The sequence below is a fragment of the Galeopterus variegatus genome, unplaced genomic scaffold (genome assembly GCF_000696425.1).
Source record: "Galeopterus variegatus unplaced genomic scaffold, G_variegatus-3.0.2 Scaffold1947, whole genome shotgun sequence".
Classification (NCBI taxonomy): domain Eukaryota; kingdom Metazoa; phylum Chordata; class Mammalia; order Dermoptera; family Cynocephalidae; genus Galeopterus; species Galeopterus variegatus.
The window spans coordinates 239,298-259,890 of record NW_007728058.1 but is presented as its reverse complement, the minus strand read 5'-3'; the positions used below and the strand labels follow the sequence as shown (position 1 = coordinate 259,890).

At 36.7% G+C, this 20,593-nt stretch overlaps 1 protein-coding gene across 1 annotated transcript in view; it reads right to left on the bottom strand.

Annotated features, from left to right (window-relative positions):
• MED12L (mediator complex subunit 12-like) overlaps window positions 1-20,593 on the bottom strand; it is a 287,707-nt gene that overhangs the window by 48,242 nt on the left and 218,872 nt on the right. Inside the window, exons 17-31 of the mRNA XM_008579724.1 lie at window positions 19,284-19,511; window positions 18,563-18,704; window positions 17,019-17,139; window positions 16,548-16,649; window positions 15,722-15,835; window positions 12,425-12,624; window positions 9,119-9,307; window positions 8,491-8,565; window positions 8,185-8,375; window positions 7,032-7,193; window positions 5,568-5,679; window positions 3,358-3,447; window positions 1,499-1,608; window positions 1,165-1,300; window positions 179-340 (exon numbers count right to left, since the gene is read on the bottom strand). Coding sequence (XP_008577946.1) covers window positions 179-340; window positions 1,165-1,300; window positions 1,499-1,608; window positions 3,358-3,447; window positions 5,568-5,679; window positions 7,032-7,193; window positions 8,185-8,375; window positions 8,491-8,565; window positions 9,119-9,307; window positions 12,425-12,624; window positions 15,722-15,835; window positions 16,548-16,649; window positions 17,019-17,139; window positions 18,563-18,704; window positions 19,284-19,511 — 2,134 coding nt within the window. The remainder of the gene's footprint in view (window positions 1-178; window positions 341-1,164; window positions 1,301-1,498; window positions 1,609-3,357; window positions 3,448-5,567; window positions 5,680-7,031; window positions 7,194-8,184; window positions 8,376-8,490; window positions 8,566-9,118; window positions 9,308-12,424; window positions 12,625-15,721; window positions 15,836-16,547; window positions 16,650-17,018; window positions 17,140-18,562; window positions 18,705-19,283; window positions 19,512-20,593) is intronic.

The window sequence follows — 20,593 nt, the reverse complement described above, 5'->3', positions numbered from 1 at the left end:
GAACTATCTGTATTATAATGCCAATGACCACTACATTTACATGACAAAAATAAGCCTTAAAAAAAAAAATCAAGAAAATGCAAAGTTGAGATTTTTATATACCCTCTCAGAAGATAAGAAAAACATTTGTTTTTTGTAAAATATAGTATTAACATATGAGAAAAACATTTACTCTTGCCTGTTTTTTATCTATAGAGTCAAATCCAGCAATTTTGTTTCCCTTTGTGTCGATCAAGGAACCCATAGGTTCACAAGTGATAACATCACACGTCTGTTTAGGCAAAGGTAGCAACTGTCGAACTTTGTCAATGCTTTCAGACCGCTTGTCTCCTAGCTCTTTCTAAATAAAAGAGAGGGAGAGAGAGAGAGAAGGAGAAGTGGTACAGAAATTGTAATGAAGGCAAAAGTTAACATAAAATAAGTTCCCCTATGAAACATTTCCTTTTTTACAGCTAGCATGTTCTTTAACCCTGAAAATGGTCTACGGGGCAGATCCCAATTAGACTGGTGAGTGTTTCATTTCTTCTATTTAAGTAGAAAATAGAACACATACAAAGGCACTCTTGTTACACAACAAACATCACAGTGCTGAGATGACAAAAATCCAGAGTAGCGTTTGCAATCAGAAGGCAGGAGCCGCAGCACGGACCACTTTCTCTCACTCGGGGTCAGACCACAAGGTAACGAACAGTCAGTTGTTTTATTGGTAAAGTCATCAGATATACTGATTTACTTCTGCGCACTGTTTTTTTTATGGTTTGTTTCAAACATTATGTTAATGGTTCGGCAAATGAACAAAATTTACAAATATCAATACAGATGGTTATTTTCCAACAACATGTGCCAGTCTAAACATAGATTTATCCTAAATCTAATGTTGGCATTTGGTTACATATTTGATAATGGATTTCTAAAGTTCCTTAAAAAATTAGATATGTTTTGTGAATATAATTTTTTTTAAAGAAAAACCTTCAAGATTACATGCTTGTAAACTTTTGGGTACTGGAAAGTTGAGGTAAAACAAATAGCAAAATAATCACATTAAATAAAGTTGAATGTAATAAATTTACTGCTCACTAAACTAATTGCTATTAAGATAAAATGTACTAGATAACAAATCCATAAACGGCTTGAGCTCATAAGATAAGCTGATCACAAACTTACTTTCAGTTTCTTTACTAAATTCATGTATGCACGTTTGTTCTCTTCTGATCCCCCTGGGGATGCATTTGATAGGTCAGAGGCTAATGTTCCATTGATTAAAACACCCAGCATGTCAAGAACTGTTGTGAATAATTCACTAAGAAGAGAAAGAAAATAATTATTTTCATCTTAAAGCAAAACCAAGATGCACTTCATTAACTGAGCATTTTTATTTAAAGCTCAGAATTTTTAGTGGTACCTAAGTAAATAAGATGCAGCAGAATTGTCCTCAGTATATGAAAGTTCATACCATGCACCCATGCAGCAAAATTAATGTGAAATGATAAGAACATACTTGTTAGTGTGCATGTCAACAGTTCCTGAAGTGATTATCTGGAGAAGCAGGAGGGCCCAGTCTGTGGTCCATTGGGTGCTCCTCTGCACCGTGTCAAACATTCCTCCTACCTAGCGTACAAAACACAATACAAATTTTGCATTCTGTAAGAGAAAATACTACCTCTAGGACGTTATGTGGCCAAATTTTGTTAGTTTAAAAAAGAAGATGCTTTAGCTTACGGATTATCCTATCTTCTCACTCATTTAGCTACATATTTATCACTATTTTTAGTTCCTTCAGAGTTTGGTCATGCAAAAATTAAATAAAGAAGGGAAGTATCGGAACATGGGCACCAATACAATTAACTAGCTTTCTTTTTTTCCTAATCTTTCATGATACCCAGTTTAATGATGTAACTGTAGTTGAATTAAACCTGAATAGCATCAAAACCACGTAACCCGATTATCTGCAAGTTCGTGTTGCTCAATTACTACTGGATCTAAGCCTGCTCTCATAATACACTTGAACATATCCACTAAGTTGGGAAAATAGAATAGTTTGGTCAGGGCCCTCGCCTCAGGTCCCACTGGGTGTGGTTTTAGCACATCCATTATAAGCAAATTTTTGTGTGTGTGTGTGTGTGTGGAGTTAGTGTGCATGTGTGCCAATGTATCTTTTTAGTTTTATTGCTGTTCTTGTGTTCTTGGGAGAAGGAGAGGGGGAGTGAGAGGGGGGGAGTGGGAGAGGGAGAGAAGTTTTAGTGAAGTGGGCAGCGGTGTCTGCCTCAAGACCAATGTATCTTTTTAGTTTTATTGCTGTTCTTGTGTTCTTGGGAGAAGGAGAGGGGGAGTGGGAGGGGGGGAGTGGGAGAGGGAGAGAAGTTTTAGTGAAGTGGGCAGCGGTGTCTGCCTCAAGCGTCCACCTGGCACAGACATGCTTTCCAACCTATGGCTTCCAAGGACCTTTTGGCTGGTTGCCTAGCTCATAGACCTGCGTGAAGGGGTCTATTGACCCCAGCCTAGCATGTGAAGGGTTTCTGACCCAGTCTGTGAATGGGCTTGAGGGGTCTGTGAGCTCCAGACCCAGCCCTAGCTCGACAATTGGCCCAGTTGGTGCAGGACTGCCAGCAGGTAAAAGAGCCCAACAACTAGCGTGGTTGCCTAGCCGGAGCACCACAACTAGTGTAGTCGTGGTCGTGTAGCTAGACAATTGGCATCACAAACAGGATAAAGAGTTAAACAATTGCCACTGTGAGGATTCCAGGCCTTAGCCTAGCCAGACACACTAACATACAAGTGACAATGAGCAGGAGGCTTGGCCCACAGGCTTGCCTGCTTGTGTGTAGGAATTAGGTGAAACACAACTGCCAAAACTTCAGCAAGCCATCCTCCCGAGCAGCCTTCACCTGGGATTACACAGAAGGAAAAGAAAAATTCAAAGGAATGCACCATGTGTGAGAAATTGTACATTTCTGTAAAACCTCCCTATGGACTTCGTCTTTTTGATCAATCTGCTGGAAAGGGTGACAAAATTTTGAGTTAAAGGACTTTTTTTCATGGTTTTTAAATTAGTAGAAGCTAAAGCTCACCTCAAAATACTAAGGCTATTAGACCTACTATTAGCACAAAATGAAGGAGAGATTCTCTGCGGCAAAGGGTGGAGAAGGCAAATCAATGTTTAAAATACCTACTATTGTCTAGGAGGCAGACCAGACAGGAAGGAAAGCAGCAAGGAAAACAGAATGCTGGAGAGACAGGAAAGTACAGCAGAAGGCCCTGCCTTGCAACGCTGACTTTGCCCGAAGGAGAAGTGCGAGGCTGAAGTCACTCTGACATACAGACATGTAATGGCAGGAAAACACTACAAAAATCTCTTACCAAATTCAAGCGGAGCTGCAGGGCTTCGTGCATCATCTGCCGTGCTTTTGTGTCATCTTGGTATCGTTCTTCTCTCCAGTTACTTAAAATCTAAGATCAGAAGAAAAAAGAAAGTAAAAAAAATGAAGACCTGTCCCTCCTTGTTAAAATTGAATTTTTCTCATATTTAAAATTAAATTAAGATTTTTACTGACAGCTGAAAATAACTTGTTAGCTTTAACAAATTAACAAAGCTAAATAAAATTTTAGCTTTCCTCCTCTTCCTCCATGAAGACAAAAATCTGGCTATTTCTTTTTTCATTTGCCTTTCTAGGTGGGAGAAAAAAATCTTATCTAATTACATATCCTGTTACTAAGTCTGGGAAAAATGCTTTAGAGGGCCGTCAAGTTAAACATTAACAAAAAACTTCTAAAAACATTATTTTGCGTCTTATGAAGATAAATATTGGAAAGATTACATTTTACATAAGTCCCAAGCTATATTTCTAGGGACATGCTATGACCCAGCACATGCTCAATTTTGATCTTTTATTGAAAAGGGACTTGCTGTCTTATGAAAAATACAGTGTCTTAGACATCAGCCCAGAGGTATGCCAATCTATAGAGTGGGCTGTGTCCTCACTTCACTGTCTCAGACCAGTGCTAGTGAAGGAAACGTTTGCTTAGGAAAAGCAAGCCACAAAGGGAAACACCCCAGAGTCACATGACATGAGAGAGAAAAAAAAACAACAACAGAAAAAAACTGTCATGTTCGGAAATACAGTAGCTAGTGAGTATCACCTTACAAGAGCTGAAATGCATCCCATGTACAAGTAACCCGTCTCAAAAGATGACCTGCATGGCAAGAGGAGAACACTTCCCAAATCTCATCAAAAGATAGGGACCTCTAACAAGCAAACAAGCAAAATGAAGGGTGCAAGGCCATTAATGAAACACACAAGCTCTCATGGAGCTGACACAATAGTAATGGGACAAGTACTGACAAGTGTCACAAAGGGTATGGAGCAGAGCAAGGAGACAGAGAATGACCATGGTCCTGTTTTTGAGGGTGACCATGGCCTCTCTAAGAAGGTGACATCTGAACAGAGACCTGAATAAAGTGAGGGAGCAGGTCATGCTAATATCTGGGAGGAAAGAAAAGAAGCACAGGCACTGAGGGGAGCATTTGCTTGGCAAGTTCAAGAAACAGCAACATGGCCAACGAGAGGACTGAGAAGGCCATAACCGCGGTAAATGAGGTAGAAGAGGAGCTGGTGCCAGATCACGTAGGGAGGGCCTCATAAACCCAGACTTTGAATTTTTATTCTAGGTGTAATAAAAAAAACGGCAGCATCCTGGACACCAGAGAAATATGTGACTTACATTTAAAAAGGATCACTTTGGCTTCTCTATAGAAAAAAGATCTCTCATAGCCAAAAAGGTGAGAGATAATGAGCAGACCAATTAAGATCAAGTGTCCTCATCCATATCCACCCAGTACCATTTGAAAGAAAGACAGGGTATCACAGAAACAGCACCACAGAGAGGGGTCCACTAGGTTCTGCACCAGGATAAAACACCTCACACGACCAATCTATCCACTTTGCTGGATTCCACGCTCCCCAATTTCTAATTTGATTACTTAGTTTCCTTGCAGTACAGAGAACGCAAGTGCCCCAAACACTGACCAGGAGAACTGTGGCTCACAAAGAGGCAATGTCCAAATTCTTTGTAAATGAACCAATATGGCTTCTGATTTATAAACAAGTTTCTGGTGCATTTGGCTGGCATCAAACTGGCTCTGGCAGGCAAATAAAATTGAGTTTCTAAACTGACAGTGCTGAAGCTGCCCAAAATGTGGAAGCCCTACTTGAGGAGTGGGACATGGGTTCCTCTGTGTCACTGCCATCCCTACTGCCACACAGATCACTCCAGGTCCTCTCCCAGAAGGCAGGGTTAGGAGAGACGCAGATGCCTCAAAGTTATATGCAATATGCAAAATTTTACTTTTATAGTCTATACACATTTATTGTATGCATAATTAATATATAAAATTGTTAATCTTGTGGTGACCAGAATGCCAGGTAGAAAAACAGGGCATGGATTGTGTCTCCTGGCAACTAATCAAAACATGCTGCACCCTTATTAGTTCAATCTCAGTATTTGAGAGGAAAACAAATGAATGCCATTAGAAGGATACTTGCTTGGCTTAATATTATACTGTACTTTACCTGGTTAACTTGATTCTGCAGAGATGTTAGGAGGCCTTCCCGTTGTTCATCCTGTCCCTTAAGGCAGGTAAGTACCAGTGAGAGGAAAGGTTGCTGACTCAAAAGAGACATACTACAAAGGAAGCAGTGACAGCAGATCTAGTTAGAAAGAATGAATTAGTTCCTGTCACAAAGTTCATTTCTTTCCCTTGGGCTTTTGGCTTTTATTTATTTTTACTATCAGATAAAGGAGGGGGTGGTAAATAGCCAAAGACTATGTGAAAAGTTAAATCATGTCTCTACTCCCTACTTAAGAATGCTTCTAAATAACTTAATATCTCTTTTGCCCTTGAAGGCATTCTCAAACTAGCATAAATCCATACTGCACGTGAGTGTGTTGGGGCAGTGGGGGGAGAAAATAATGAATTTGTGTTTTACACCAAAACCCAGAATTTAAAAATACACAGAAAGAATAGCAACTTATACAGAGAATAAAATGAAAACTTTCTGATACAAAACTTTATTTTACAGTCCAAGAAACAGGTCTGTATGTGTGTTGTGCTTGTTTGGGGGTTTTGTCTTGTGTTTAAGTGCATTTCTCAAGACCAAAAAGCATGGTACTTGAGTGAAGTCTGAGGACTCCAAAAACATGTGCTTGCTAGTGACATCCAGTGCACGGTTCCACCACAGCCACCACTGGTAATGGGGTTTCAAAGCATTTGGTAAAAACTCTGTTTCAAATTGGAACTTGAATGAAATATTTTCAATTGGCTAACAATCGATAAGTCATGTTTACAAACTAAGTGCTACTCTGGAATGAAATACTTCTTAATGAGATCTAGGTCAAAATATTTGAATCACTTCTTTCACGGGCAGAACTGAGAGAGGTGACTTGGAAAGAGCATAAAATAGATTTAGGAAACATTAGTTTTGGTGGCTTCGAACTCAATATCTAGTCCAGAATAAGAGCCCTAAATGCTAAAAATACTAGTAACTATTTCAGTGTTCAACATTCCAGAATTATAAATAAATCATTCTGCATTTTAAAGATAAATACCTAAGTAACAAAAAATTAAAACTAATTAAAAATAAAATGTTAGGGCACTTCAAAAAATTCATGGAAAAAGAGAATTGAAAGATAATACAAATCTTCCCGTGACCTTTTTGAAGTTCTCTGGTATAGGGACCACATAGGTAGCTATTCAGATCTGATTCAGTTGGTCTGAAGTGGGGCTCAGAAGTCAGAATTTTTAACAGTTCAGCAGTGATTTGGATATATAAGCAGAATTTAGAACTAGTGTATAACATTATATAACCTGGAACTTTTTAGGACTAGAGCCTTGCCTAATAGAACATTTCTGATTCCATTTAAAAACTAGATATCAGTAGTCGGTGGATAAAATGACCACATATGTTTGCAGAGTGCTAGGTTTTCTCAGTTGCTCCTTATACATTCACATAAACAGACACATCTTCCAGCCATACCTCTTCTGTTTTTGTCTGTCTCTTTCCTTTTTTGATGAAGAACCCAAGTGCTGTCCTTTCTCCAACTCTTCTCCAGCAGCCTTCAACACTCTTCCTTGCACGGAAGTCGGCAGCCTGGCGATGAGGGGCGCCACCAACCATACGCCCCTGCGTTCAGAGGAACTAAAATCAGAAACAGGAGTTACACCCCCAAAAAGCATCTTTTTTTCTCTGTCATAAAAAAACTCCAAATCAAAACACGGAAGCGCAAGACACACAGACCATTCTAAAATTTCCCTTTTATTCCTGCACTATCTTTCCTCATGCCAATAACCAGATGTGTGCAGACACTTCCCACCGTGCTTTTCGAAAGCAACAGAAGGTGCAGTCCCGGGAGGATACTGCAACTAAACTATTTTTCTTTTAGCGTTTTTCTGTAATTCTGGCTCACTGATTAGAAACAATCCTTTTGTCTAACAATCCACTTGTCTGTCACGTTTACAATATGAAATGTCATTATGTTTAAGCACAATAATAACCAATTTTTAAAGTTTTAAAATTCACTAGTTATACTTTACACCAAAATGAAAAAATACAAATTAATCTGCCTTTCAAATTAAACGGTTACTTTAAGATTCCATATGCCTACTAGTTCTAATTCTGAACACAAATTACCATGATATATTTGTGCAAAACTGCCAATTAATAAAGATGGCAGAAAAAAACGTTTCCTATATAATGAACACCTTGGAATACAGTGGCCTAAAGGATGCTGAAGGCACTAATCAAACCTGAGTTCATCTAGGGTTCCAAGGCATCCGGGCCTACTTAACCAAACGTTTAGAATGCCAAGATATCACCCACTACAGCTTTACCCTTTAACTTTTTAAATAATGATAATTGGTGGCCTAAAGGATGCTGAAGGCACTAATCAAACCTGAGTTCATCTAGGGTTCCAAGGCATCTGGGCCTACTTAACCAAACGTTTAGAATGCCAAGATATCACCCACTACAGCTTTACCCTTTAACTTTTTAAATAATGATAATTATCACTTACAAGTAATTATTTCCTTCACATTCCTGTGGCTAATGAAAAAAACTGCAATACGCAAATAAAATTTACTGTTACATGTGAAAAATTAATGATAGACCAATAAAACTAAAAAGAATATACCTTAGAAATGTCTTTATTCCATTCTGTCTTGTGCTAGTTGTATCGGCACTTCCCATGCTATTTGGGTTAAAGAGGCTCATGCCAGAATTAGCAGAGTTACTGTTCATGTCGGCAGACTGCTGGAACACCTCTATTGTTGCCTTTGCAATATTATCCAGTAAGACGTTCATTTCGGCCACAGAACCAGAGCCCTAGAGTTAGATGTAAAAAAACTAGCATACATATGTATTCTTTTACCCTCAGATCTCAGTGTGTTTTTGCTTATCATAAAATTTTATACATACAACACTTTCAATATATACTCACAGGGTCCTTCAAGCACTGTTTGATCATTAACTGAAGTTCTAACCAGGACTGTCTCAGTGTCCACTGCTCAAGATTCTGAAGAAAAAAGAAAAAAATGAAACATTAAAAATATTAAATATGTGTTGAAATATAATACTTTCTTATAGTATTCTCTCTCAAGAAAGAGCAGAATAATCATATACAATAAAGGAATTTAAATGGATTAAAAGGCTTCCAATCTCAGTACATATATTTGGTGTAGACACAAATAAATGGCGACATCAAAATAAAGTGCCTGACTCAGCCAGGCACTGAAAATAAATAAGACAAGCATTTCTTCCCTCAAAATCCCATTCCAAAATGATTTCAATATTTCTTGAATAATACATTAAGAAGCCCCTCTACAAAGCTTATTTCTCATGTAAATACAGTAATGACTTAAAATATCAATATTTATCTGATGATTATAAAGAATTTGCAGCATCTGTGTCTACCCAGCAATAAAGTGTGGGAATTCTTCAGAAAAGAAAGCTGGGGGAATAAAAATCAAAATTAATTGAAATCAGGAATTAGCAATGACAAAATCTCCTTAAAATCACAAAGAATGTGTCAAATGACAGAAACATAATCTTTAGAATATAGTACTTACCTGAAGAATGCGCTTAATGTGCTGTCTTTGCAGGTTGTCCCCCTCAGTACATTCTTTAATGCCATGAGGATAACAGATAAGCTGCAGTAATTTCTGCGCTTGCATATTTGAAAGCACAGGGTCCAATATAAGTTCTTTGTCTGTACATAATCTTTCAGGTTCTTTTAAGCAATGTTCTCCTACCCATTCCTGAAAATAATATGGCAGTTAAATTGACAGGCACTGACTTTAAATATATGTATGTAATACGCACTCCATTCACAGTAGAACGGAATATAAAGCTGACAGGAATCTTCCAATTTAAAAAATTACAAGAAAAAAGTAGCTGGGAAAAGTTTAACCAATAAAATTTCTAGCATTTTGTCTTAAAGAACTTTGGTTAAAGAAAAAATTGTAAAACATGCAAAAAAAAAAGAAAAGGAAAGAAAAGAAAGAGGTGTTTCCAACTGGAAAATGTGGCGTCGATCTAAGTATTATTTTGGAATCAGTGTTTTTTAACTCACTGTATAATGATAATGATTCGATATTACATCATTTTTATGGAACACATTCCACTAAATAGACAGAACACAGGTTAAAACAGATATTTAGAAAATTACCTTCCTTTTTGACTGTTATGAACAGTGAGACTATTATTAAAAAAATTTGTGCACATCTGTTTTCTATACAATTATCTTCTTAGGATAATTTCATAGAAGTGCAATTGTTGGGTCAAGGACTATAACAAAAATTTAAGGCTATAGATGCATATGACTAATTGCCCTCTGAAAAGTTTCTACCAATTTACACTCCTTCAATATTTTTTAAAATGCAAATCCTTATACTAAATGGGATAAGAAATCACCAATAGTAACAGAGCCTCATTTGAACCCAGATCTATTTCAGATGAAGTCCATTTCTTAACCACCATACCAGTGGCTCGAGGCTGCTTCTCCATTAAAATCACCTGGCGAGCTTTATAAAATTCCATGCAGAGGCCCTACATCAGACCAATTAAATGAAACTCAGGTGGTGGTACCCAGATAGTAATTTTTTTAGGCACTGAAATTTTTTTAAATGCCCCAGGTGATTCCAATGTGTACTCACAGTTGGGTATCAATGAACAACTGCCTCTCAATACCTATACAACGATTTACCTAACTTTAAAAAAAATTTTTTTTAAAGGTAACTGGTAAGGGGATATTAACCCTTGATTTGGTGTTGTCAGCACCACACTCTCCTAAGTGAGCCGCGGGCCAGCCCCGATTCACCTAACTTTTACCATGGTTATATAACATGCCTACAAAATACAAAAAGGTGACACTGTCAACATTATGTCTACAAAAAAGTACAAAAGAATATAAGTTATGCCACTATTTTTTTTAAAAAGAACAGAGAAATGTTTTAAAAGACATGAAAGAATAAACCAGAAAATAATGAAATGAAATTATTCACCTGGGGCAGGGATTTAAAAAGAACAGAGAAATGTTTTAAAAGACATGAAAGAATAAACCAGAAAATAATGAAATTATTCACCTGGGGCAGGGAGGGGGGTAAAGGGTAAAAAGGAAATGGAAGAGAGGACACATCTCTAAGTACCTTTTGTATAGTTTGACTTTTGGAAGTATGTTATGTTATAGACACAGCTAAGGGGGCAAAAGGGAATCTAAACTGAATGTAAACAAAAACAAATAAATCCAATTGTATTTCAAATGAAGAACATACTCACAATAAAGGAGAAAGTTCAAATAAATTTTGAACCAAGTACTGTAAACCCTCAGAGAAAAAGGAAGTACAAACAAAACCTCAACTCCTTATGGTAGGTTTGTTTCTCCTAGTTATATATATATATATGTGTAATAATTCTGAAATTATATTAGGTATAAAGTAGAATTAAGCCAAACTGGTAAACGGTTTGGTCACCGGGAATCAGGTCTCTCACTGTAAAAGGTGATACCAATATGGAATAGGGGAATACAAAGAACAACTTCATGGGGTTGGATTGGAACTGGAAGTATGAACTCACAGTTACAGCACACACACATTTATGTACATAGATGTATTTTTGCACTAGTTCTGTCTGCTGAAAGAGCCTAGAAGCAATGATACCTCATAGCAATGAACACACATAGTACCCAGATCTTGGTTTCTATACTGTCCTCTACTAAATAGAACCAAAGTTCCTAAGAGGAATAGGTAATTTCAGGTCTGGGACAGGTAAAGTAAAAGATGGTCCAGAAAGTAAGAAAATACACTTTAAAAAAAAAAAAAAGATGAAATATGCCAAATGATGCAAGAGCCAGGATAAAGAGATTCCCATTGGACAAATCTGGGACAATCTGAACATGAAAAGTAACTAAGAACAGTATGTTATAACCCATATGGACAATAAATAGGGGAGAAGGGTGGGTTCTTTAAAATAAGGCAAAAACTGATATTGTGGAGGGACAGAAAGAGCTGAAAAAAAAAATCACTATTTTGCAACCATCAGAGTGAAGACTACTTTGGACAAGAAATGAAATGATTGTTTATCAGGGGTGGGAGAGTTTGATAAGGAGCTGAAAATTTGCATCACCTCCCCAAAGTGTCTCCCTAAAGATTGTTTATTAATTATAGGGGAAAAAATAATAACTATGCAGTGGAGAAATCTTGAAAGTATACAATGGAGACAACTTGATCAAAATTAACATCACCAATGAGGTGCAAATGGACATCATGTGCCTTCAGACGTGATTACCTGGAAGAACACAGCATTACTTCCATAGTGTCTTGGCCAGGGATGCACAATCTGAAGCTAATCTACAGGAAACCTCAGACAAAATCAAAATGTGGCTATAGATAAGAAAAAATTACTATACCAATGCTAAATTTTCAGATATTTAATAAGTGTATATTTGGTTATGTCATGAAATAAAGACTGAAGTACTCAAAAATAAAGAATAAAGTATGCCACCTACTTTCAAATAGTTCAGAAAAAAAGTGAGGGTATTTCAAAAAGTTTATAGAAAAATAGAATCAAAAGATAATAGGACTCTTTCACTAAACTTTTTGAAGCACCCTCATATTTATATGCACCCACATTCACACACACAAATAGAATTACAAGGCACATGTGGCAAAATGTAAAAAATTAGTGAATTTGTGTAAAGGGTACATAGGAGTTCTTTATCATTATTGCAACTTTTTAGAAAATTTGAAATTATTTTGATATAAAGTTAGCAAGAAAAAAGAACCATCTATGTACAAGTTTCCTACAATAGTAAATAGCTCTCTCCAAAAGAGCAGTTATGCATTCAAAGTAAAAGGCAAATTAAATCAGAAGAATACCTGTTGACAGATAGTTCTCAGTACGTATCTAGCATATTCTCTTAAATTGGCAGTTTCTATGGAAATGCTTTTCCCACAGGATTTTGAATTTTGTGAGGCAGTCCAGATATCATCAGCATTCCCATCACGTCGTAAACCTCTCATAGTAAAGTCTTCATTCTTTAAAGAGCTGACACTGTTATTGCCAATTTTGGCATCTCCTAAACAACAGAATCACAAAAGCAAAAACCATAGAAGTTCAAAATATTGCCAAATATCTAAGAAGCAAATGAGGCTAGCTTTTGGGAATTTAAAATATGTGAATGGTAGTATTGTTGCATAGCCAGTTGTTCAGCAATAGAGAGAACAGATCAAGAGAATAAATGCAAGAACCCAGAGAAGTTTCTATCAGACATGGAAAGAAAGCTAGTCAAGATTCACTACTTATTTTGTTTATAGAATTAAATATACTTTCACCAGACTTGGAAAGGGCATTATGAATCACACTTCATAATCACAGAACACTGACTTCACCAGTATTTCAAGCACAAATGCATATTCAAATTAATTTGACTTACAGACAAGGAAAAAATGGGCTACTCACCCTTCTAGATGTCCCTTTTCCATTTCTTCTCTTACAATGACTTATTTTCTATCCATAGGTCAAGAGAAAAGTTTGCCTTAGCCCACCTTACTATCAACTTCTTGACAAGAGAGATTTATTTCCCTGGGAATGGAAAAGGGCAGTGCATGCTAAGGACACCCTGAAAAGTAGGCATTCATTGAATAACCTGTGTCTCTTGCCTTCCTCGCCGTAACATCCAAATTAGAAACCCTTACCTGATCAATCTCTAATACACCCAGTGAAATGAAGCTAAGTAAAGTGTTTTCCTCATAACAAAGTTCTGGGGAAAAAACTGAGCAGAATGTTTGAATAGCTGGAAATAAATCTTCTCTAAAGACAAATACTGTAGTATTTTAAAAGTGAGAAAGTAATATAATTTGGTACTAAGGATTACCAAATGACAGCAGAGCCTTCAAACTTTTGCCTGTTTACTCATAGGATAATAATAATCCTTGACAGAGAAAATACCCTTGAACCAACAAATGAGTTTAGATGAGGCCTTCACTGCCTGCAAAAAGACAGCAGAATCAAGCCCAGATCAGAGCAAAAAGCCTTTTAAAATCCACAGGTTGACCAAGAAAAAGTTTTGACTCTGCTGAAAAGAATCTGAAAAATTAGAATGACTTAATAAATATTTACTCATAAAATCTTGAGAAGGGGAGGAATACATAATACAGTTCAATCCATCAATATATTATCATACATTTCCCATTAACATACAAAGAGAATTTCACATTAATTTATTTAAATTCACAGAACTCTTTGGGAGCTGAAGGAAAGACCAAATTCTGAAAGTACCAAAATTCAGTGTGCTTTCTCCACCTTAAGTGATATAAATAACTATCTACACTCGTTTAAACTACTACAGAAATTAGAAATTAAATCCAATGTAACAGTCCCATCTCCTTAACTCAAAATATAGGAACTAAGAGGGTATTGGTTAGAACATGGTGACAGAGATGAAATAAAACTTCTGCAAAAACAAAAACAAACAAATACCTCTGCCAGTCCCAGACTAGGAGATCCTCATTTAGCTTAGATGTTAGGATGACAGAGAAGGTCCAGGAGGCAGTGCCAGACCTTCTGCAGTTACATGGACAATAGAGCTAAGTGAGTGTTCAGCCCCCACCTGGTCCAGGGCTCTGCCGACATGGAACTGTCCTGATCCTGACACCTCAGACCTAGGAACCCTCCATATTATTTGGATATTTAAAGAGCTGGGAAAATTTTACTTGGGATGAGACCAGTCCTGCAAATTAAGGGGCCAGAGTACAGATGGCACTCAGCTTGGTTTCTGCCATTGAAATATCTACCATTTATGGATTCACACCTCCAACATTAGTTATTGAAAACCTTCTCTTTGCTAGTTTCTCTGATGAGCATTAGACATACCACAGGAAAAAAGCCAGTCCTTGCCTTCATGATCCCTACATTTATTTATCATGTAGAATTGACATGCCGTCTCTGATGTCCCTTCAAACATCATCAGAGTAGAGAAATTGTACTGAAATGAACATTTAATGCTAGCTGTATAAATCTACAAGCTCCCAAGCTCAGAGGAGACGATGTGGCCCTTGATGTAGTTCTGCCCTTTTCTTTTGACTACAAAATTTTGGGGCATTTCAAAAAATGTATGTATACATATATACACACGTGTGTGTGTGTGTGTGTGTGTGTGTGTTCCCTTTTTTTAGGTGGACTTTTAATAGTTTGTTTTATGAAACTCCATTATCCCATCACCAAATAACATTTCTCAAGCAGGACAGGGTTATACACTCAAACATGTTCTTTAAGACTCATCTAAACCAATTCCTATCCACTCAGTAACTTCTGTTCTAACCAAAGGGAGCACCTCTGGAACATAAGAGAGAACTTTTGTTTAGTCAAGGCCTCAGTAACTTCTGTTCTAACCAAAGGGAGCACCTCTGGAACATAAGAGAGAACTTTTGTTTCAAAAACTTTTTGTTTCAAAATCAAGTACCTAAAGCTGGAATTAGGCAGCATGAACTCAAACCTTCTTGAGCATTCAAATCCTTTATGATTTATGGAATAAAAATATCTTAAGGTACTATACTGTAAATAAACAGAAAAGGCAGTACTACTACTCCAGGAGAAAACATACAAATTAGAATATAAAAAATGTCTTGGACATCATGAGTAAAAATTTTTGTGACATCTAATATTGATTTATCAATAGTACCCACATCATTGTAATTATTACCCGATTAATGAAAAAACTAAGCAGAAGGATATAAAGTAGTTCAGGGTCATAATGGAAGCAGAAACACTAAGATTAAAACCCCAGTGTTCTGATGTTCTGTTTCTGGAATATAATCTGGCTGAAATTTAAACCTCTGGTTAGATCACCAAGTCAACCCTGTCCATCACAAAGAGTGATTTCTGCCAACAAACAACCGTGTAGGTCTGAGGATCTATTCTACATCAGAATGAGACACGATGAAATTAAAACACCATGAAAAGTATTATATTTAAATTCCCCCCAGTCACTGTAGGTAAAGGCAGAATCTTCAGAGTCCAATTATACTTAAACTTGGGGAAAACCAACTAATTTTTCAGAACAAACAAACAAAAAATGTTTCTAATAATATTAATTAGATTTAAACCTGAATACAAATTATTTTGCCTCTGTTTCTTGTGGTTAACCAAAAAGCTTAAGGCCAGGATAGTCTTACCAAGCATCATAATTGCTTTTAAGACAGCAAACACAGCTCCTACTTCAATGCTGTTGTGAGCAGCGGCTAAGAGGTGCCTGTCACAAGATGATCTTATTCCAGGGAAAGGTTTGCCTGTGAAAACAACAACAAACCTTTAATGGTCTCATCACCATCATTAGCAACCTTCTGTAATCCTTTATAGTCACCAGGTCCTTTCACTGTTAGACTATAGGTGCTTAATTGCCATTAACTTGTTTTAAGTGACGCTTCATGAATTCACTAAGAAACATTGCCAAGATTCCTTACTTAACCTTTACTTCTTAATTACTAAAATGATGTCTTTATTTCTCAGAAAAATGTGCAACATTAGCAGGACTTTCGTACACTAATGCCGATTCTCACAGAGACGTGGAAATATCTATGTGGAAATGATCTTTAGGAACAGACTTCATTAACGCCGCTAGAATTCTTACCTTGTTCCTTTTACCTTAGGAAAATAATTAATGAATCACCATTGCCCTAAGCTGCTTCAGTGTTCAGAACCAACATACGTAGTATACTGAATGATCAAATCACACTGCCCACCAGCATGGCTTGGCCTAAAACCAAAGGTATTTTTATTGTTTGTTAACACCTGATTTTTGTTTCTCAGTATATCCTGATATTACATAAATAAAAGGTGTTGACAGCCCTCTCAATGGCATCATCTCACTCCTTCATCACCTCCAGAGCAAGCCTACGAAAATCAGAAAGGAAATTACAGACTGGACAGCCAGCTTAGCTGTCTTAGAATCTACAGCTCCAAATGAAAACGTAGTCAGAGATTTTTCAGCTGTCAGCTCACCCGTTGCTTGAGGTAAGAAGCAGGCCTGGGGAGCTCGGAAGAGGTGAAGCAGGAGCCGGCACGTCATTCTCGCCCCAGGCTCGGCGTCCGCATCTCCACAAGCTAGGAAACAGGAGGTGAAAGCAAGCTTTCTAACATATTCAAGAACAATTTTTAGGGTTTTCCATTGGGCTAAATATTCTGAAATAATTTAAATAAATCCTCTTTATGGTAAGAAAGGAAGACACTGGCTGTACCTTTCTGAGAAACCTAAGTGTCTCCTTAAAACAAATAATGAAATAGCAGTTTCCAAGCTTTTCCATAGGGATCCATGTTACTCTGTACGGAACTATTACAGCTCTACCATCTCTACTTTAATGCCACACCACTTACATACCCTCAAATACTCCTTTCCCTGTGTTTTAATAGTTAGAAACCACTCCACCAAGACAAGCACCAAATAACAAATGCCGTTCCTGGATGTCACCTTACCTGCTGCTAGGAGAGAGGGAAGTGCCACATGCTGCACGACGTCCTCAAGGGAAAAACACTGTCGTGCTATCAGAATAGCAATGAAAGTAGCTAATGAATCATGGAATGAAAGGTCACTCACCTTCAAGAAAAACATTGACAGGTTTTAATACCTAACACCCTCTCAAGTAATATCTAAGATTAATAACTAAGAGAATGTAGGCAATATCAATAAGATCTCAAATCCCAACATGAACCAATAGCAGGAAATTGTAATTTATGATTATTTTCCTCTAGGCCTAGTTCTACTTTATAAGACAATAAGGTTTAGCTATGCCCCAACACTATAAGAAGATACTGAGCTTTAACTTGTGCACGCGTAATGAAAAAACAACACAATGAAAAAGCAAAAATCAAAAAATCGCTAAAAGATGGAACATAATTAAAACTTTTCAGCAGAAGGAAATATATGTCATTTAAGGGTAAGACCATTAGGAAGCAAGGGAAAACAAGTAGATTCCACCAGTTGAAAAACATGCCTCACTAACGCTTTGGAGTTCCCTTCAGGAATCACTAATAAGGATTCTACCGTAAGATTAAATTAGTTTTAAAAACAACCCTGAAGGTTAACCAATGGACTCCTACATTAAAAAAAAGAAAGATAAGAGAAAGTGGAGGAAAATGAATTCAGTCACAGTGAAATCTCTACTATCACAGAACTCTTCAGACTTGGCAGAAAGTAAGAAAAACAGCAGCCTTCATATCGATTTATACTACAAGCCAGGGACTATGGTTAACGATTTACCCAAATCACCTCATTTAATAGCACAACAATGTGAGGTTCACGTTACTATTAATTCCGATTTTACAGATGAGGGATTGAAGCAAGAGGTAAAGTGTTAACGAGAAACAACCAAGAGGTTAAGGAGCTATGTTAAAGATAAAAACTTGGACCTTTTCTGTCTGAAAAAGCAGGCCACAGCTATGAAATATACATAAACACATGCCCATGAAACGGACATATGTAGATAGGATTGTCCAAGCAGTCCTGAGAGAGCAGAACTATAGAGTAAACCTTCAACCAAGAGGCAGTTTTAAAAATGTATAAAGTTCTTTACATAAGATATATTAATGTATGACATGGATTACTCCGAGGAGTGATAGATAACAGGCAGAAATAAAGTGATCATCTTCGGAATGTAAACTGCTTTGGTTAAATTATGTCCTGTGTCATGAGGAACTTGAGATACTTGATAAAAACTAAGAACAAACAGCTCAGAAGAGACTATCCATATGAAAGAAATCTCACTAACTGGAAATTTCAGGAAACAAGGAAATTCTGGGCATCTCTACTGTAGATTAAACTATTAATTTTATTTATTTTGATTTTTTCCATTTATTTAATCCCCGGCAATGATACTATGGTTTAATGCTTTTGGATAGAGAAAGAAAAAAAATATTTTACGACCTTTCAGTTTGAGTCAATTAAATTTTTTAAAAAAGATTACCCACTAACTAAATATTTAATTGCATAATTGAGTTTTTAAATAAAAAAGAAAACTTACATCTACAGTGCAAAGTACATCATTAAACCCCCACACATGATTTGAAGAACAACAGAGAGCCTTGAGAACCCCCAGCCATTCTGAACTGAGCACAGTGCAGCAAGCCGTCAGCTCGGAGGAGAAGTTGGCTATGTCATTAATCCTGGAAAAGAAAAAGAAAATAGTAGAAAGCAACTTTCTACTAAAGAGAAATACTCACATGTGACATACTTAACACATTCCACTATCACTGAACATGTCATACATTTTCTTACATTCAGGATATAATAATAAATACCCACTCACCAAATAACCTTGAGCGAAAGAAAAGAAAATGGGTTCAAACACTTTTAACAATGTAAATCCAGCATATTTTTAGTTTTGTGAACAAATCTGATCTGCCAACTTTACATTTTTAAGGGTATCAAAAAATTTAAAGACACTATGTAATTTAGGTAGGCCCAAATATAGTTTTTTTTCCAATACATAGTTTTTTTGTATTTATATTAAATGTTTTTGAAAATGGATTTATGTAACAATTAGACCACTTAGAAAACATCTCATGCCAGAGCAGTAAGCCAGAAAACACTGTCTCTCAGGTTAAGAAACTAAAGAAGATGGGGGAAAAAAGCAAAAGATAGCCAAATGGGAGGCCAGGTAATTATTAAAGACCTTAATTTCAAACAAGTACCAAGGAAACAACTCTCTAGTTAATCATGAATTCCAGGGCAACCCCTCTCACCTTCCAGCATCCTGATGGCCCATGCAGACATTCATGAGTGTGTTGCAAACAAAGCTGTAGCGATTGGCCGCATTGTCACTGAGGATCTTGCCCAGCATTGAGTAGTTGATGCTACGGGCTGAAGGATTCTCAATAAAATCCATCATGAAGTCTGGATCCCATCGCAAGTTAGAATTTGCAGGCATCACATTATTATATATGGTTTGCTTTACTTTTGAACAGGCACTACTGAGGTTACAAGAAAAGTTAAAAAAGAAAAAAAACTAGAGTAACTAGAAAATTATTCCACTTAAGGACATATTAAATGGTAGCAACTATAATGCATTCCTAGAGAAGTTTCACATTATGAGTTATTGAACTCAACTTCTTACTAATCGGCCCTGAGCACAGTGTCCGAAATGTAATAATTGCTCAACAAATAGCTGCTGAATAAGTGGAAGAACAAAACAAGACATTTGATTACTTCATTATTTATAAATAGTGAAGAAACAATAATAATAACCTTCATTATTTCCTAAATCTTTTCTACATTTTATATATTCTAAAAATAAAAAATTAAGGCTTCCAACAACAGTCTCTTAACCATGGCTGTAAAGCATTATTACTTAAGAATAAAAAAGGATTCAACTACGCATCAGGAAAAAAGAATTGGTGTTTTAGTCCAAATTAACACATCCTGCAAAACCATTCCTCTAGCTGTAGTGTATCCAGTGGAAGTTCATGTATGTGCCAAGGGTACTCTGGGCACTGTGGCACAGCTATGAAAAAGAGAGGCACATTCCCTGTCATCAAAGAGCTTATACTCTAGTAGGGGGATTTGGATAATAGACAAATTCTATGGGAGTAAAGGAACTATTATATCATTCCTAAAAACTTATCATGTTGTGTTTTTCAGCAGCATTAAAAGATTTTTAAGAGCCTATCATATGAAAACTATTCATGTTTCAGTAAGTTACATCTGAATCAGATATAGAATATTTGAAGTATAAATGGAGGATGTATCTCCTCTAATCCTGCTCTGTAGATGAGACTGAGGATGATCTGATTTCAGAGTTCAGAGTCCATATAAACTTAGCTATTCATACCTCCCTGCCGTGGAGAGCAAATCCATAAACAACATTTACCTTCTCTATTTAAGAACTCTTCCATGCAGCAGCAGGAAGTCTTTTCAGATTAAGTTTTTGGCAGCAAATGTATGTGTGGTTAAGGCAACATAGGGCTTTTTTATTTTTTAACACTGTATTCTTACATACCTGTATAAACCATGGCCAGGAATGAGTCCCTCAAAAATGAAAAGGCATATAGACTCT